The sequence below is a fragment of the Acomys russatus genome, chromosome 19 (assembly GCF_903995435.1).
Source record: "Acomys russatus chromosome 19, mAcoRus1.1, whole genome shotgun sequence".
Classification (NCBI taxonomy): Eukaryota; Metazoa; Chordata; class Mammalia; order Rodentia; family Muridae; genus Acomys; species Acomys russatus.
The window spans coordinates 34,865,535-34,884,097 of record NC_067155.1 but is presented as its reverse complement, the minus strand read 5'-3'; the positions used below and the strand labels follow the sequence as shown (position 1 = coordinate 34,884,097).

Genomic DNA, 18,563 nt, shown 5'->3' with positions numbered 1-18,563 from the left:
TTTTCTTCTTCCTCCTTCCCCCTCTTTTCTCTTTCAACACACACTGACTTTGTTTCATTTGTGTTTTGTTTTCATCGTGTCTGTGTATGTGTGTGTTGCATATGTGTGCATATTTTTACTTGCACACAGAGGCCCAAGGTTGATGTCTGCAACCATCCCCCATCACTCTTTCCCCTTACTCACTGAGCCAGGGCCTCTCAATCAGGCCCAGAGCTGAGCGATAGGGCTAGCCTGTTTGCTCTGAGGATCCCATGACTCTGCCTTCCAAGGCTGGGATATAGGCAACCCGCCAACCTTGCATTTATGTGAACGCTTAGAATCCAAAGCAGTCCTCAGGCTTGCACAGCACCATGAGGCAAACCACCAAGCCATCCCCCGACATTATCCTGGTTGCCACTGTGTTGTGTTGCCTTGACTTTTTCCGGGTCAAGAACCAACAGGTAGCTCCTAGTATTAGACAAAGTGTCACTCTTTCAGTTTGGTGGCAGCTGGAAGTGGCAGTGGCTGGCAGTGGCAAGGAAAGCTCCCTAGGGACTGTCCCTACAGCACCCATGCATGGCTTCTCCAGCACAGGGTCTGTGAACTTCACACATGGCCCGCCCCAGACTCCCAGGAAGGATGTCAGCACCATGGACATGAATCCCTTCTCTGGCAGGAGGGGGCACGGGAGATGGCTCAGCTGCTGTGCAAGTCTGAGTTCAGGACTCCAGAAACCCACGCTAACCGAAACACCCAACCATGCTTGGTGACCTCTGCTTGGAATCCAAGATCCAAGGACACAGAGATAGGTAGTTCTCCAGTGCTTAGGGACCAGCCAGCAGAGCCTGCCCGATTGGTTACCCCGTGCCATGGAGACCCTGTCTAAAAACACAAAAGTGCACAACACCTGAGGAATAATACCTGAGGTTGTACCCTTGCATGTTCACATGTATTCACACACACACACACACACACACACACACACACACAAACAAACACACTCATACACATGCACACCACATAAAGACATACACACCACACATATACAAAGATGTGCACATCACACACCCACATACGGACATACACAACACACATACACAACACACACAGAGTCTCTTCTCTTAGTGTTTTCATTGAAGGCTTATTGATGCCTTTGAGATAACTAGTGTTATAATTTACCAGCAATGGTATACAGTGTCACATTTTTGAGACACATTTTGAATCCACACTCACTACAGTGGTTGATACAGGGCAGTCACATGATGTAGGCTTCCTAGTCCTGCCTCTTTGCATTCAGACTCCAACCGTCCCCATCCTTATCATCCACTCGTCTCCCAGTTTACTTCTGATGGACAGACCAAGTAGAAGAAGGAATTCAATATGGAGCCTTTAGAACTAGCTCCTTTCCCAGTGGTGCAGTGCATGTGAATTGTTTGTTTGGAGACAGGGTCCTGTGTAGCCTTACTGTGCAGCTGAGTCTTGAACTCCTGACTCCCCTACCTCCCCCTCCCAAGTGCTGGGATTACAGTACTGAGGGAGGGGGCTGTCACACATGTTCATGTGTGATGGCAGATGGTTCTCTTTGTTGCTGGACAGTCTATCATCCCATATGTATTAGTTGTCCTCCTGTTGCTGTGATTAAAAAAAAAATACACTGAGAAAGGCAACTTAAAAGAGGAAGGGTTGATTTTGGCTCACAGTTTGAGGATACACAGTCCATCATGGTGGGGGAGGCATGGCAGGGAGGAGCAGGAGGCGGCTGCTCACATTGCATGCATAGACAGGAAGCAGAGAGCAGTGAATGCTGTTGCTTGGCTTGCTTTCTCCTTGTTTATCCAGCCCAGCACCCCCTGGGACGGTGCTGTCCACCCTGGGGGTTTGGCCATCCCACATCAGTTAACCCAGTCTAGGAACTCTCTCACAGACGCCTTTCCCAGGTGACGGTAGATCCTGTCCACCTGATAATCAGTACTAACTGTCACCCTAGGGGTGTAGTCCCCCAACTTGTCACCCCCTTCACCAGTGGAGTTGTAGTTGGGAGGCAACTCAAGCTGCCATGCACACTGCACACAGCCTTGTGTGGGCTTCAGTTCTGACTCATCTCATCTCACAGGAGAACCTTGGAGAACCATCCCCACATGTTGTCACCTGGTCCAGTGACATGGTTATCTGCTCTAGAGGTTTGAGAGTGACAGGTTTGCTCTGAAGCCATGCATAATCCTCCTGCATGAGGTACATCTGGAAGTCCTCTTTCTACTTTGATAGCAGCTTCCAGGTTTTGCAGAATCCCGCGTGCTGTTCTGAACGCCAGTTGGTACCTGTGTGACTCGTTTCTAGATTTCTTTCTATGGCTTGGACATTATATTTCTTCTGTTTCCCAGTGTCACTTTTTTTTGTTGCTAAAGATTCCGACCACCTTTAATTATGTAGTAAAGTTTATCTAGTTTTCTTTTTTCTTTTTTTCTTTTTTTTTTTTCCCCCTTCAAAATTCTTTTGTCTATTCTACCTCCTTTGTTCTTCCCTGTAAATTGAAAACCACGTTTGTTTTCAGTTTATAGAGAGTATCTGGCTGTGCATTTGCTGAGCTCATGCTAAACTGTGGACCACTTTGGAGAACAGTCCCCTTGCCTCTACGGTCACCCCTCTGATTCTCCCATACTGTTTATTTAGAGCTTGTATGTAAGTGGCTTTGTAACTTTCAGACCTAACGCATTTCCACGCTTGTATCTACTTCATGTTTTCATTGCTACTTTACGTGGGACTGTGAGCGTGGGGGTATCACATGTTTGGGCACATATGTGTAGAGGCCAAAGGTCAACCTTAGGTACCATTCCACAGCATACAGTCTACTTTGTGTGTTTGAGACAGGGCCTCTCGCTGGCCAGCCTGCAGCTCACTGGTTCATGAGGCTGGCTGGATAAGGATGCCCAGAGATGCCCCACCTTCTTAATGGGGATGCAGGAGTTCTGGATTCTCATGCTTGTACAGCAAGCACGTTACCAAAATGAGCCATTTCCCAGCTCCCTAAATGGAACTAATTTTTAAATTTCAATTCCCAATTATTTACGGCTTGTGTTTAGACACAGAATTGATTTTTGAGCTTTTGACCTTGCAGCCTGCAATTCTGCCAGCCTCTCTTAGTTCTTGAAGCTTTCCTGGAGTTGACGTGGGTTCTCTGTGCAGACAGTCATATTGCCTACAGGTAGGAAGCCCCTCCCTGTCAGTTTGCCTCCTCCTTTTTTCTTGTCTTCACTGGTCTGGACTTGCCAAATAGAAAAGCCACACAGGATGCCTTCCATCCTCCCTCGTCCCTGATCTCAGTGACATCTTTCAAGCACTCATCTCAAATGAGATCGCAGCTGCAGGTGCGTTACAGATGCCCTTTATCACGTTTACCAAGTTCTTTTAAATTCCTACTCAGTGGAGAGGTGTGGTTTTTTTTTTTTTTTAAATCATGATTAGATCTTAAAATTCATCAAATGCTTTTTCTAACCCTATTAAGATTGGGTTTGCTTCATTCTGTTGGTTTGGTGCTTTGCTGTGATTGATCGTCAACTATTGGACCACTGTTGCATTTATTGCACGAATCCCACGAGATAAGGCTTCGCCATCGTTATATATTGCTGAATTTGATCTTTTCAGTAATTTCTCGGTTGTGTTTTGAACTTACGTTCAGGAGAGGTGGCTGTCTGTGGGCCTCTGTTCTCATCTGCAATGTTGGATAATGATTGAGAATTGTTTAATTATTCCTCAAATGCCCGATGGGATTCTTCCCGGAAACACCAGCAAGTCTTACTGTGTTCCTCCTCCAGATGGGCAGCATCCTTGAAGCCCCCGCAGAGTCAGCCTTTGGTTGCCTTAGTAAATGCCCTAGCCCAGCTGCACACTGGCCACTCCCTTCCTCACCACCCTTTCCCCTTCCTCACCCCTCTCTTCCCTACCCTCATCCCTTCCCTCCTCCCCTCCTCCCCTCTCCCCTTCCCTCCTCCCCTCTCCCCTTCCCTCCCCTCCCCTCTCCCCTTCCCTCCTCCCCTCTCCCCTTTTCTCCCCTCCCCTCTCCCCTTCCCTCCTCCCCTTCCCTCCCCTCCCCCTTCCTCTTCCTTCCTTCTCCTCCTGTTTCCTCTTCAGGTCTCTGTGAGCTACAGAGAAGCCATAATTCCATTGTTTGTCAGGCTTTCCTTTCCTCAGAGACTCCGATGTCTGAGTCTCCCTCCAATGTTCCACATCCCAGACACAGTTGCCCTTGGGACTATTCTTAATGTGCAAGGTTCACGTGGCACTGAAAGGGAAGTGGGGCAGTTTCCCTGCTATGTGTGGAGGAAAGGACTTGGGGATGCCATGGTCATGGGGGTGACTGGAAGTCACCTGAGAGACGACGTGATAGATTCTCAGTTCTTCCATCTCTGCATGAGACGAGATGATGAAGAAGACCCATGGGAGTGAAGTTATTTTTGTTTGTTTGGTGTTTGTCTGAGATGGGTCTTATCTAACCCGGACTACTATGTAGTGCAGATGTAGCTGTGGATGTAGCTGCAGATGTAGCTGTGGATGCAGCTGTGGATGCACCTGTGGATGCAACTGCAGATGTAGCTGTGGTGTAGCTGTGGATGTAGCTGCAGATGTAGCTGCAGATGTAGCTGTGGATGCAGCTGTGGATGTAGCTGTGGATGCAGGTGTGGATGTAGCTGCAGATGTAGCTGTGGATGTAGCTGCAGATGTAGCTGTGGATGCAGCTGTGGATGCAGCTGTGGATGTAGCTGTGGATGCAACTGCAGATGTAGCTGTGGATGCAGCTGTGGATGTAGCTGTGGATGCAACTGCAGATGTAGCTGTGGATGCAGCTGTGGATGTAGCTGTGGATGTAGCTGTGGATGCAGCTGTGGATGTAGCTGTGGATGCAGCTGTGGATGTAGCTGTGGATGTAGCTGTGGATGCAGCTGTGGATGTAGCTGTGGATGTAGCTGTGGATGTAGCTGTGGATGTAGCTGTGGATGCAGCTGTGGATGTAGCTGTGGTGTAGCTGTGGATGTAGCTGTGGATGCAGCTGTGGATGTAGCTGTGGATGTAGCTGTGGATGTAGCTATGGATGCAGCTGTGGATGTAGCTGTGGATGTAGCTGTGGATGCAGCTGTGGATGCAGCTGTGGATGTAGCTGTGGATGCAACTGCAGATGTAGCTGTGGATGCAGCTGTGGATGTAGCTGTGGATGTAGCTGTGGATGTAGCTGTGGATGTAGCTGTGGATGCAGCTGTGGATGCAGCTGTGGATGCAGCTGTGGATGTAGCTGTGGATGCAGCTGTGGATGCAGCTGTGGATGTAGCTATGGATGCAGCTGTGGATGTAGCTGTGGATGTAGCTGTGGATGCAGCTGTGGATGCAGCTGTGGATGTAGCTGTGGATGTAGCTGTGGATGTAGCTGTGGATGCAGCTGTGGATGCAGCTGTGGATGTAGCTGTGGTGTAGCTGTGGATGTAGCTGTGGATGCAGCTGTGGATGTAGCTGTGGATGCAGCTGTGGATGCAGCTGTGGATGTAGCTGTGGATGCAGCTGTGAATGTAGCTGTGGATGTAGCTGCGGATGTAGCTGTGGGTGCAGCTGTGGATGTAGCTGTGGATGCAGCTGTGGATGCAGCTGTGGTGTAGCTGTGGATGTAGCTGCAGGTGTAGCTGTGGATGCAGCTGTGGATGTAGCTGTGGATGCAGCTGTGGATGCAGCTGTGGTGTAGCTGTGGATGTAGCTGCAGATGTAGCTGTGGATGCAGCTGTGGATGTAGCTGTGGATGCAGCTGTGGATGTAGCTGTGGATGTAGCTGCAGATGTAGCTGTGGTGTAGCTGTGCATGTAGCTGTGGATGTAGCTGTGGATGCAGGTGTGGATGCAGCTGTGGATGTAGCTGTGGATGCAGCTGTGGATGTAGCTGTGGATGATCCTCCTGCCTCTCCTTCCTGTGTCACCTCACCCAGCTTATGTTATACCACAGGTGTGAGCCAGGGCTTCCTTCCCGCATACTAAACAGTGTGCTGCCCACTGAGCCACAGCGCCAGCTCTAGGCTGCCATTGTTAACAGGACCACGTCACCACCCTGGGCTTTGTGTCTTTTTCTTTACCTGGAGCCTAAGGATCCTTTGGGTTTCTGTGCTTCCTTCACTGTGGAAACAAATTCCTAAAGAGCCAGGGGCTGTCCTTCCTGCCCTGAGAGGACTCACAGTCTGGCGAGTTGGAGCAGCCCTGCTTGGAAGGGCACTAACCTTTCCCAGCAAGCTTTCCTGTCTCCAAGGCCCACCATATGTAAGACCAGCCACTGTGTTGGGCATTTGTGTTCCTGTGAAGGGGGCCTGTCCACCTTCTCAGTTCACACCATGCCTCCCCACCTCCAGCCCCCCACCCCTATCCCACCCCCGCACCCCTCAGCCAGGAGTACCATTTTTCAGGCTCAGTTTCCTGCCAAGGTCTGCCTTTCTTCCAAAAGTCAACTCCCCTCACTGCCCCCGCAAAAAGCTTCCAGAATGTGTCACTCTGTTTTGTTGTTGCTGTCTTCCTGACAAAATACAATATACAAAAATCTGGCAAAAATAAATAAATAAAATTCAAGGCCACTGAAAGATGGCGCCTCGAGTACACACACCTGTCATCAAGCCTGACAGTCCCAGAGTACTGCTGAAGGAGAGCCCTGGCTTCCACAAGTTATCCTCCAACCTCCGTATAATCACTGAGGTACTCCCATGGTGCATCCCAAATAAAGACATATCAATTTATTTAGGCTGAGCAGTCACAATCCATGGTCAGTTGGCACTCTTGTTTCTGACTGTGGTGAGGCAGGGCATTCTGGGGAAGGGTGTGGTGGGGCACAGCTGCTGACCTCACAGAGTGCGATGGTTTTGAGCCAATGAACAAGCCAGTGAGCACCATTCTTCTGTGGCCTTTGCCTGCATTCCTGGCCTGAGTTACTTCCCGCAGTGGCAAACTGTGACCCGGAGGTAAAGCCAGATAAGCCCAACCCTCCTCTAAGTTTCTTGGGCAGCTGGAACAGTAGCTCATTCTGTAAAGTGCTTGCCTTAAAAAGCACAAACACCTGAGTGTGACCCCCAGAACCCATTTTTTAAAAGCCAGACATGGTGGCGCCTGCTTATAATCCCAGTGTTGGGGAGACAGACAGGTAGATCTGTGGGGCTCACTGACCAGCTCGCTTAGTCTAATTGGGAAGCACCAGGTCCCCTAAAGTAATCATATCTAGGAATTGCATTAAACAACAGCAACACAGAATAGAAGGGGCTGCGGCTGTGGCTCAGTGGCTAAGAGCACCTGTCACCCTTGCAGCAGACCTGGGTTCAGTTCCCAGCACCCATATGGGAGCACAGAACCATCCACAACTCAGGTTCCAATGACTCCAATACCCTCTCTGCCCTCTCTGGGCACCAGGCACACACATGGCACACAGACGTACACACAGGCAGAACACCCATATACATAAAGTAGAGATAAATAAATCTGGTTTTTTTTTTTCCGAGACACGGTTTCTCTGTGTAGCCTTGTCTGTCCCGGACTTGCTTTGTAGACCAGGCTGAACTCAAAGAGATCCACCTGCCTCTGCCTCAGGAGTGCTGGGATTAAAGGCGTGTGCCACCACGCCCGGCAGTAAATCTGTTTTTAAAATGTGGATGGGACCAGAGGAACAACGCCTGGGGTTGGCACACCCGTGTGCAGTCACATGCAAACACACATTCTCACACACACACACACACACACACATACAAGATTCTAGTTTCTTTTCTGTTGCTATGATAAACAACACGACATAGGGTAACTTAGGCAAGGAAAAGGGTTATGTGGCTTACTTCCGGGTCATAATCTGTTCGTCAGCGAGGGCGAAGCAATTCAGGATGGGGACTGGAGGCAAAGCCCACTGAGGAGCGTTGCTCTCCAGCTCATGCTCAGCCAGGTTTCTTGTCATATAAAACCCAGGGTCACTTGCCTAAGGCGTGGTGCTGCCCACGGTGGGCTGGGCCCTACCATAGCCGTCATCAGTCAGGACAGTTCCCCACAGACCAATCTAATCTAGGTAGTTCGTCGGTCGAGTTTCTCTCTTGCCAGGGAACCGTTAAAAACTAACTGGAAGCGGGGACAGGAGCTTCTGGAACCTAGTAGCAAGTGGAAGCCATTCTGGGTGTGACCTTGCCTTGCCTGTGAAGACTTGAGGTGGCAGTAGAGATGGTTGAGGAAACAATAGGGAAAGGTGTAGTGTGGTGTCCATCTCATGTCTGTAGGAAAGGCCCATCTGTGGGACTGGCCACTGCTCTAGTGCAGCTCTTGCCTCTGTCTTAAGGAAGCAACTCTCCCACAGAACATGAGAGACGGACCGATTCTCCTTCGTTGCTACACAAGGATTAGCTTGGGAGGCATTCACCTCCCTTCCCTTCTTCGCCCCCGATTGCTGAGTGGCACTAAGATTTCTTTTTTGTCTCTTCTCCCCCTGGGGCCTCCGCCGCCGTTTGTGGCTCCGTATGGGAACAGTGCCTACTGCACCCCCACAGAATGTGCAGGCAGAGGCTGTGAATTCCACCACCGTGCACTTCCTGTGGAACCCACCACCCCAGCAGTTCATCAACGGCATCAACCAGGGATACAAGGTACCTGGCCCGGGTTTGGAGCCTCCAGACGGCACTCCACTAGTGGGCAGTGTTGATCACATTACAACAGTGGGTTCCGCCCTTCCTGTGTCGTCATCGCGGAAAACCGAGGGCATCAAATGAGGGGCACCACAACCATGGTGGGGCCACGATTTATCCTGTCTTATCTGTTGTCCCAGGAGAGAAATTTGAATGATCAGTGGATACGAGGGTACAGGAGACCGGGCTCTAGTCAGATTAACGGGTGCCAGGGAAGGCTGGGAGATGGCCCAGGCAGGAACACAAGCACGAGGACGAGGGTGGTCCCTCAGAACCTATAAGACGAAAAGATCCGCACGTGGCAGTGCACACCTGTAATCCCAGCATTGGGGAAGCAGGGACGGGAGATCCCCGAGGGCTCACTGGCCAGCCTGCCTACTCGAATCGATAAGCTCCAAGTTCAGTGAGAGACACTGTCTCAGAAATCTAAGATGGAGAGTGATTGAGAAAGACAGCCTCCGGCCTTCACATGCATGGACACCCGTGGGCACACATATACATCGACCCTAGCATATACATGTACACACATTCAACACACACACACACACACACACGCGCACACACACACACAAACACACAAAGGAGAGATCTATGTGGGATGGTCAGAGTCAGCCTGGTCCATCCGCTCCTTCCAGGAACGAATTCTCTGGGCAGAACTCAGACTCAAGGGCAAGGACTCATGGGAGGGAGACCCTTGTCCAGCAAAGAGACCATTTTTCTCTCCACTTTGGGGATAGGACTGTTTAAAGAATGGGGACCAGAGAGCAGTCCAGGGTGCCCACCCCGCGCAAACTAAACTAAGGAGCAGAATCTCTGGTGCTGGTAACATGGGCCAGGATGCTCATCCCAGAAGCAGAGTTTCTTTCCTCTACATAAACTTCTCCTAGTTGGGCTTAGGAGTCTGAGTTCATTGTGCAAAAGTGGGTCCACTAACCCCTCAGCAGGAGTCTCAGGGAGTCAAAAGGTTGTCATTCTTGGCACTTGGTTCATTTTTCTTTTCCATTTGGGTTCAGCTCCCTCAAACACTGTTTGTCTGTGGTGAGGGCAGGCCGAGCTAGGAACGTGCCATGCCTCGGCTTCCTCCACGGAGGCATCTGAAGGCAAATGCTTTTTTTTTTTTTTTTTTTTTTTTTTTAAGGGAAGTTGTACTGATCAATCCGAAACTCCATCACTCCTGAATCTGCTGCCAGGTCTGAGTGGCGAGGACACTGCGTGCCTCTGATGGCTGCCTTGTTAGTTTGATCGGCACAGATGCGTGGTGTCCTGCTGCCTGCTGGCTTTCAGAATGAATCAGTCCTGGAGATGCATGGTCAGGAGACCAAAAGTCACTCCCGCCTCCAGCCTTGCCAAAGCAGAAAGCAGCTTTTCCTGCACTGTGCAGTTTTACACACACACACACACTCACACACACACACTCACACATATACACACTCACACTCATACACACAGACACACACACACAGACACACACATGCACACACAAACACTCACTCGCACACATACACACATGCACGCACGCACGCACACACGCAGGCACACATGCATATATGCTGTTTCTCGTCTTGTTTTTAAGACAGCATTTCCTGTAGCCCAGGCTGGCTTCAAACTCAGTATGTGGCTGAGGATGACCTTGAACTCTTGTATCTCCAGTATTCCCCTCCTTAGTCCTGGAACTACGAGCACGTGCACCATGTTGGGTTTATGCAGTGCTGTGGTAGAACCCAGGTCTCCCACACGCTGGCCAAGCTATTGAGCAATTATGGCGCATTCCTGGCCTGTGTGTGTGCCCTTTATTTCAAATCCTAACCTATCTCCTAAAATCCATTCTAGGAAACCAATATAACATCAATTATAAATCATTAAGATTGTTCCTATTGAAATATTTTGAGTCCATGTAGATGTCTATCTGGAGGGTATTTGTGTTTATCTCCTCAAGCCAATTAGCTGAATTAACAGATGATGTCAACTTTACCCCTCACTGTTTGAAAAACAAATCCACGTGCAGTAGTATCCTAAGAGAAGATGGAGGTCTAAGGGAGTATTTACTACTGTAACAAGAGTTAAGCAGCCATTTGCTCCATTCATATACAGAAAGCTATGTGTATGATTGTACAAAAATATGTAAGACATATTTAAACTCACCTGTTTTTTGAAGTGAGATTATAAGATATAATAGGATTTATAGCCAGGCCTTACTGTCTCAGCTGCGGAGGAGAACCACAAGTTCAAGGCCAGCCTGGGAAACTTAGGATTTAAAACTGTAAAAAGTAGGCAGGGATATAGGTCAGTGGTAGAGCCCCTGCCTAGCATCCCCCAGTGAGGGGCTGGGGTGTGGCTCAGTGGTAGAGCCCCTGCCTAGAATCCCCCAGTGAGGGGCTGGGGTGTGGCTCAGTGGTAGAGCCCCTGCCTAGAATCCCTCAGTGAGGGGCTGGGGTGTGGATTAGAAGTAGAATGCTTGCATAATGTGTGTAAATCTCTGGGTTTTATTCTCATATATATATATATATATATATATATATATATATATATATATATATATATATATATATGCCATTGAATTGTGATTATGCTTTCTTTAAAGACATACTAATTGTAAACTATCATTTTGATAGATAGTTAGATAAAGAAATTCAATTTAAAGCAGTCTTTTTTTAACCCTTTCCCTACCAGCTTCTAGCATGGCCAGCAGATGCTCCCGAGACTGTCACTGTGGTCACTATTGCTCCCGACTTCCACGGAATCCACCACGGCTACATAACAAACTTGAAGAAGTTCACAGCCTACTTCACATCCGTCCTGTGCTTCACCACCCCGGGGGATGGGCCTCCGAGCACACCTCAGCTTGTGTGGACCCACGAAGACAGTGAGTGTCCCTCTGTGTGTGTTTGAGCCCATCCTCTCAGGGCCTCTTGTCAAGAGTTAGTCACGTCACTTCCTGTACTGGGTTGCAGTACAGAAGGCTCCGGGAAGCCCCGTAGCTCGATGCTCTTGCAGAGGTGGTCATCCCAGCCAGTGTAAACCTGAAATGGCAAAATGGCAGGTGAGCCGTGGAATGTAGAGGGGCTCCGTGGGGCAACCATGGAGGAAATGGCCCTACTATGATCAGTCTTGCTGAGCTTGACTGTCATTCAGATCTTTAATTCTGATCCCCTCACTTTTTTGCCTAGCTGCCAGCCATGCCTCCCCACCGACTCTTTCATCTCTGCCCTTGACTAGCTTTGTGTTACCTCCACCCAGTCACTCCCCCAGACCCTGCTCTGCTCTAAGGCAACTAACTGATGTGACAAGGACAGTGTGGGGTAAAGGTATCTGGGGGAGTAACCACAGGCACACACCAAGACCATATGCAAGGGGATGCCTAGATGGGCACAGTGATATACGCTCATCCCAGCACTCGGGAGGCTAGGCAGGAGGACTGTGCTTTTGGGGCTAGCCTGGGCTACAGAGCAAAACCATTTCTAAAAATGACAATAAACAAAACCAGTGAAAGCATTAGATGTCCCAAATGGGGACAGTTGGGGAAGAAATGAAATGATCATATAACAAATATCTTGTAGTTATTTTAAAAACTCAAACTTTGGAGCTCAAAAAAATGGAAGGAAAATTGTCAAGACATAATGTACAGTGGAAAAACAGTGGTCAACAAAGTTACTTGAGATCCATGTTTTAGCATAACACACTTATAACATTTATATATTATTTTGAAACTCACTGTCTCTATATGATATGAGTGTGTGTGAGCGAGTGTGTGTGTGTGTGTGTGTGTGTGTGTGTGTGTGTGTGTGTGTGTGTGTGTAGAGATACAGTATCTTTCTCAATAACTTCTTTCTTTTTATGGGTTTTTTTGTTGTTGTTGTTTTTGGTTTTTGGTTTTTTGAGACAGGGTTTCTCTGTGTAGCCTTGGCTGTCCTAGACTCACTTTGTAGACCAAGCTGGCCGAGAACTCACAGCAATCTGCCTGCCTCTGCCTCCCGAGTGCTGGGATTAAAGGCGTGCGCCACCACGCCCAGCCTATCATCTCATTTTTTTTTTTAAAACTGATTCTCTTAATGAGCCCGGAGTTTCCACCAGGCTGGGCTGGCTGAGCACTGAGCCCTGGGATCTCCCTGTCTCCGCCCCTGAGCTGGGATGATAAATGTACTGCAGGACACCCAGCCTTTCAAAAGTAAATTCTGCGGCTGGAACTCAGATCTAGGGTAAAAGCAGTTGCCAAGCAAGTGTGAGGGTATGAGCAGGCATCCCCAGAGCCCACATAAATGCTGGATGAGTGTACAGGCTGTGTAGAGGCTTGCTCTGACTTCAGCCTCAGAAGACAGAGACAGAGATTCCCAGATCAAGCCAGATAGTAAGACTAGCCATGTGGGCAAGCTCCGGCTATGACTGAGAGGCCTGCCTCAATGAATAGGCTAGAACAGTATTAAGAATGATTCTCAGCGTCACCCCCAAGTGTCTACACGCGCACACACACACACACACACACACACACACACATTCACACCTGTGCACATGTATGGTGACCCCACACATGCAACAAACATGCATACAGCCACACAATATACACGGAACTGGGAAACCAGGAAGGCGTATAATAAAAATAGAAAGAGAACTCAGACCTTCAACTGAAACATCTCCCCTGCTCCTGAGCCACCATTCGGAATAGGCCTATTTGTCCTACCCAGGAGGAAGGAGCGCCCTCCCCGTGAAGGTGGTATCGAGGGTGGGGTTGCAGTTGGCTCTGGGGGCGCAGCTTCCTTGGGCTTGCACCCCAGCAAAGAACCTCTGCTGTGTGGCATACATAAGCCTCCCTAGCGGCGGGCCTTCTGCAGAGCCCCGGGGAACCGCGACCATGCTGGGGGAGGGTCACAGCATGGAGGAAAAGAGTATAAATTGCAAGTTAGACATTAGCAGAGTTAGAGGACAGCGCAGTTGGGCAGGGATCCAGGAAGCAGAAACACTGGGAATATAAAAGGAGCAGAAAGCTCTTCTCAGCTACCACATTGATCGCAAAAGAACAAGCCGCTTCAAAAACCCGTCAGTGTGTCTTCCTGGAAGCTGGTGGTTCGGGGAGGATGACAGGGTCCTGACAACCACCCTATTGTAGCATCTTCCGCCCAGAGAAGTGGCATTTGTCAGTGTTTCAGCCCCCTGTGAAGGCTCCGCTGATCTCAGCCCCATGAGTGCGGCTTCCAAGGCTGTACCTGTTTTAAAATTCATAAGTTGTGTTAGGGCTTTGTCATGGTTCCAGGAGGGAGCAAGGTATCGGCTGCTGCTTGTGTAGCAAGGCTGCTGGGAGGCAGAAAGGGGCCTGTGCCCTCTGCTCCTGCAGCCCAAATGAGTGAGATTGTTCCAGGCAGGTTTGCAAGGGGCCCTGAGGCAAGGGGCCTGGAGTAGGAGGGAACTCACCTGGACAGAGCAGGGCCTCAGCTGAGAGACCCACAGAGCAATGGATTGCCCTCTCCAAACATCTACTTTTCCTCTTAGGCAGGATGTGATGGTGCAGGCCTTTTGCTGGCACTTTCTCTTGCTCCTGAAAATTCCCTTGGGTGGGCAATGTTCAGAAAGTAGACTTCTAGGTCAAGCAAGCAGGCACTGCCCTTGGCCCTAGGCTTCATTTCTGACTGCCCCACAGGGTCCATGGTGCCGTAAAAGCCAGACTCCTGGCTCCTCTCACTGGAAGATTCTAACGCCCTTCACTGTGGGACCCTAGGTAGGTGCTCTACCACTGAGCCACACCCCAGCCCCTCACTGGGGAATTCTAGGCAGGGGCTCTACCACTGAGCCACACCCCAGCCCCTCACTGGGGGATTCTAGGCAGGGGCTCTACCACTGAGCCACACCCCAGCCCCTCACTGGGGGATTCTAGGCAGGTGCTCTACCACTGAGCCACACCCCAGCCCCTCACTGGGGGATTCTAGGAGGGTGCTCTACCACTGAAACACACCCCAGCCCCTCACTGGGGGATTCTAGGCAGGGGCTCTACCACTGAGCCACACCCCAGCCCCTCACTGGGGGATTCTAGGCAGGTGCTCTACCACTGAGCCACACCCCAGCCCCTCACTGGGGGATTCTAGGCAGGTGCTCTACCACTGAGCCACACCCCAGCCCCTCACTGGGGGATTCTAGGCAGGTGCTCTACCACTGAGCCACACCCCAGCCCCTCACTGGGGGATTCTAGGCAGGTGCTCCACCACTGAAACACACCCCAGCCCCTCACTGGGGGATTCTAGGCAGGTGCTCCACCACTGAGCCACAGCCCAGCCCCTCAGTGGGGGATTCTAGGCAGGGGCTCTACCACTGAGCCACACCCCAGCCCCTCACTGGGGGATTCTAGGCAGGTGCTCTGCCACTGAGCCACAGCCCAGCCCCTCAGTGGGGGATTCTAGGCAGGGGCTCTACCACTGAGCCACACCCCAGCCCCTCACTGGGGGATTCTAGGCAGGTGCTCTACCACTGAGCCACACCCCAGCCCCTCACTGGGGGATTCTAGGCAGGGGCTCTACCACTGAGCCACACCCCAGCCCCTCACTGGGGGATTCTAGGCAGGTGCTCTACCACTGAGCCACACCCCAGCCCCTCACTGGGGGATTCTAGGCAGGTGCTCCACCACTGAGCCACAGCCCAGCCCCTCAGTGGGGGATTCTAGGCAGGGGCTCTACCACTGAGCCACACTCACATTTTCTCACAGGGGGACTCCAGGCAGGTTATTTTATATGGAGTCATTGCACCCATCCCCTTAATGAAGGATTCTAAGCAAGTGACAGTTTGATAAGCAATTGATTTCCAGGTCCAACTAGGTAGATTAGTCTACTGGATTAGATGAGAGGGAAAGATGAAAGCTGTGTCTGAAATGTCCTGTGTCCACTTTTCTCGCCTCCCTGTGTGTCTGCATGGAGCTGGCAAAGTATCACACCCAAGAGCAGAGAGCGCATGCAGCCCCTCGCCACGTCCCGGCTGTGCGCCTCCTGGCGTTTCTTCCCTACAGGCTTCTGCTGGTCCTGTGGCACCACTTCCTCTCTGTGGCTAAAGCTGTCCTCACAGATCTGATCAAAGAAGGCCGGGCTCTCCTGTTAACAGACCTCTTCATTTTTAATTGGTAGAACCGGGAGCTGTAGGGCACCTGAGCTTCACGGAGATTTTGGACACGTCTCTCAAGGTCAGCTGGCAGGAGCCCCTGGAGAGAAATGGCGTCATTATGGGTAAGCAGCCTGTCTCCTGGAAAGGAGAACGAGAGGGGTGCCCTAACAAGAAGGGGTGACCTTCATGTCAAACAAACCCCCTAAGAGTAGACCTTGACCTCCTGGGAGTAGCTGACTTGTCTTCCTGGCTATGTGGTGGCAGCCATGACCCTGAGGGTGGGGCCGCCAGGAGGTGTGGCTTGTCTCTTGGTGCTGCTCACTTCAGAGCTGGGAGGTTAGTCTCTGCTTCAGATACTGCAGAATTCTCTTTGAGCAGCTAGAATCCATTGTCTTTTTGACACCTTTTCTAATGCTTTTTGCTCAATTCTCAGAGCAACATGGAAGCGTATTGATATTCTGGCCATGTGACAGGTGAGGCACCTGAGGCTGGGAGAACCTCTAGGCAGCGAACACGCCTACTATGTGCTGTCAATTTCTAATGCACTCCTAGTAGGGACTATGTGCTGACACCTCCATCCTCCACCCTTTGCCATGAGTTGCAAGACCCTGAACTCCTAGCTCCAAATCCCAGATCCTGTCCCTGCTCACCCCTGCCCCCCTCAATACCTTACGAGAAAAATCTAAAGCACTAGAGTTACAATCAGATACCATGCCTTATGTGGGTCCCGGGGACTGAACTCAAAGCCTCATGCTTGCACAGAAGCACTTCACTGACCAAGCCATCTCCACAGCCCCAGAAAGGAAGTCTTTCTGGCTCAGAACCTCACTCATCATAAATTCTGCAGAGTGAGAGAGGCAGGCAGCCTCACCGGCCCAACTGGCCTCAAAGCATTTACTGTGTTCTAGAAACTGGCCAAGACTCTTTGGTAGGCATCCTAACCTAGAAGGGCCTCCCATGTCTCAGATCCACACCCTCCCCCTCCCCCCAAGCTCCCACCTCCCCCTCTCCAAACTGCCCACATTCTTCCCTCTAGTTTTATAGCTTGAGGGGAGACCTGTGGAGCTGCGCCAATGTTCCATCGCTGAAAGCTGGTTGCCAGGACCTCCAATTTATGATCATCTGCTCTCGCCAGCTAATGGGGCCTAATGAACTCATTTTCATACTTTATTTAAACAAATACCTGTAGTCACAAGTGGCCAGCTAGTGTTTATGATGGAGCTTGACCCTCAGAGCTCTGATGTTTCCCAGTTGGGTTCTGCTGGCCGGCTTCCACTGCGGCCTCGGTCGAGTGCAGGAGCCGCCTCCACTGTTAGTTAGAGCTTCAGGCAGACTCTGCCCTTCACATCAGGACCAAAGTTGTCCACTCTTCACTGTCTGGCCTTTGCTTCTCTCCACTCCTGCCCACGCTGTTCAAACATGTGTCCGCAGAAGCCACCCGCTGTTCCGAGAAAGCGCTATAGAGGGGACAGTGTCATTAGCAGGATGCCATCCAGCCCCCAACCCCCTGCGACACCTGCCTTCAGTGCTCCTCAGTACTCAACACTCTGCCTGATGGTAGACACTACCCCCAAAGCCGTGACTCTTCCCCAGCACACGCCCCAAGAAGGTCAACATTGTACTGCAGGAGATGGTTCAGCCAAGCGTATGCGTGTGAACTTGATTCCCCAGAGCCCATGTAAAAAAAAAGCAGGCGCACAGAACACATGTGTATTCCCAGCACCAAGGAAGTGGAGGCAGGCAGAGTCTCACAGAATCAGTGAACTCGGAGTTCAGTAAGAGACACTGTCTCAAAACTTAAGATGAAAAGGGATCGAATACATGGACCTCTGGTCTACGCACGCACGCACACATGCACCAAAGAAAACAGAAGAAAAACTGCTTGCCAACAAATCTGGCCTCCTGAGCCTAGGTCATGGAATGTTAGCCTGCACCTCCCCCCTCTTCAAAGACATTATGTATCTACCTTCCTGCTGCTGAAGGCAGCTGCAGGACGCACACACAGCAAAAGGTTTGAGGTTTGGTCCTGGGCAATGTGACCTTTGTGGTAGGGGCGTCTGTCGGAAATGATGCTTTGTAAGCCTGACCCTTGGTGCCCACCCCCATTGCGTGCTTCCATTTTGTTTTGTGGCCAGACTAACTAGGAAGCTTAGAGCAAGGGCCAAGGGCGGCCGTGCACCTGCCCGAGTAAATTGCCCATTGTGCTCTTGTTGTAAATTGCAGTATCTCCCGACTCTCGCCTGTAAAGTCTGATTTATGAGGGCCGGGATGCAGACAGACAGTCTGTGATTGGATGCACCACTCTCTTGTAGAGAATTTACTCCAGATCAACAGAAAATTATTTCTGAAGCTCCCGTGGTCGTTAGTCTCAGTTAGCCGTTAGCCCGGGGGCGTTCCCAGCTGGTCGGAAGCACAGTTGGTGATGACTGGGAAAGGCTGGCTCTAGGCAGCTCCTCGCTCTGCTCTCTCATGCCACAAACTAAAGTTAGATGAAGCACTTGCTGGCCAGAACTACCTTCCCCGCCCCCACCCGCCCCACGTCTCCAAGTCTGTGTGTAATGGAGGAGAGGTATCCTTACACACCAAATGCCCATTGCTCTGCCCTGTGGCAATATCCCATTATACTGTTCCTCCCAAGTTCCCAGCCAGAGCTTTCTTTCTGCTGGCTCTGAGCTTAGGCCCTCCTGTGAAGGCTGACTGGGGACGGGGAGAGGGGAGAGGTGTACATGTGTGCACATGCGTGTGCAGGAGTTGAAAGCCAGAAGGCAACCTCGGGCACTGATCCCCAAGCACTACCCACCTTGATTTTTGAGACTCGGCCTGGTACTCACCAATTAGGCTAGGT

The 18,563-nt window shown here is 50.7% G+C and overlaps 1 protein-coding gene across 1 annotated transcript in view; it reads left to right on the top strand.

Annotated features, from left to right (window-relative positions):
* Positions 1–18,563, top strand: part of Sdk1 (sidekick cell adhesion molecule 1) — a 952,579-nt gene that overhangs the window by 765,699 nt on the left and 168,317 nt on the right. Inside the window, exons 18-20 of the mRNA XM_051161155.1 lie at positions 8,490–8,605; positions 11,315–11,507; positions 15,742–15,840. Of these exons, the coding sequence (XP_051017112.1) occupies positions 8,490–8,605; positions 11,315–11,507; positions 15,742–15,840 (408 nt within the window). The remainder of the gene's footprint in view (positions 1–8,489; positions 8,606–11,314; positions 11,508–15,741; positions 15,841–18,563) is intronic.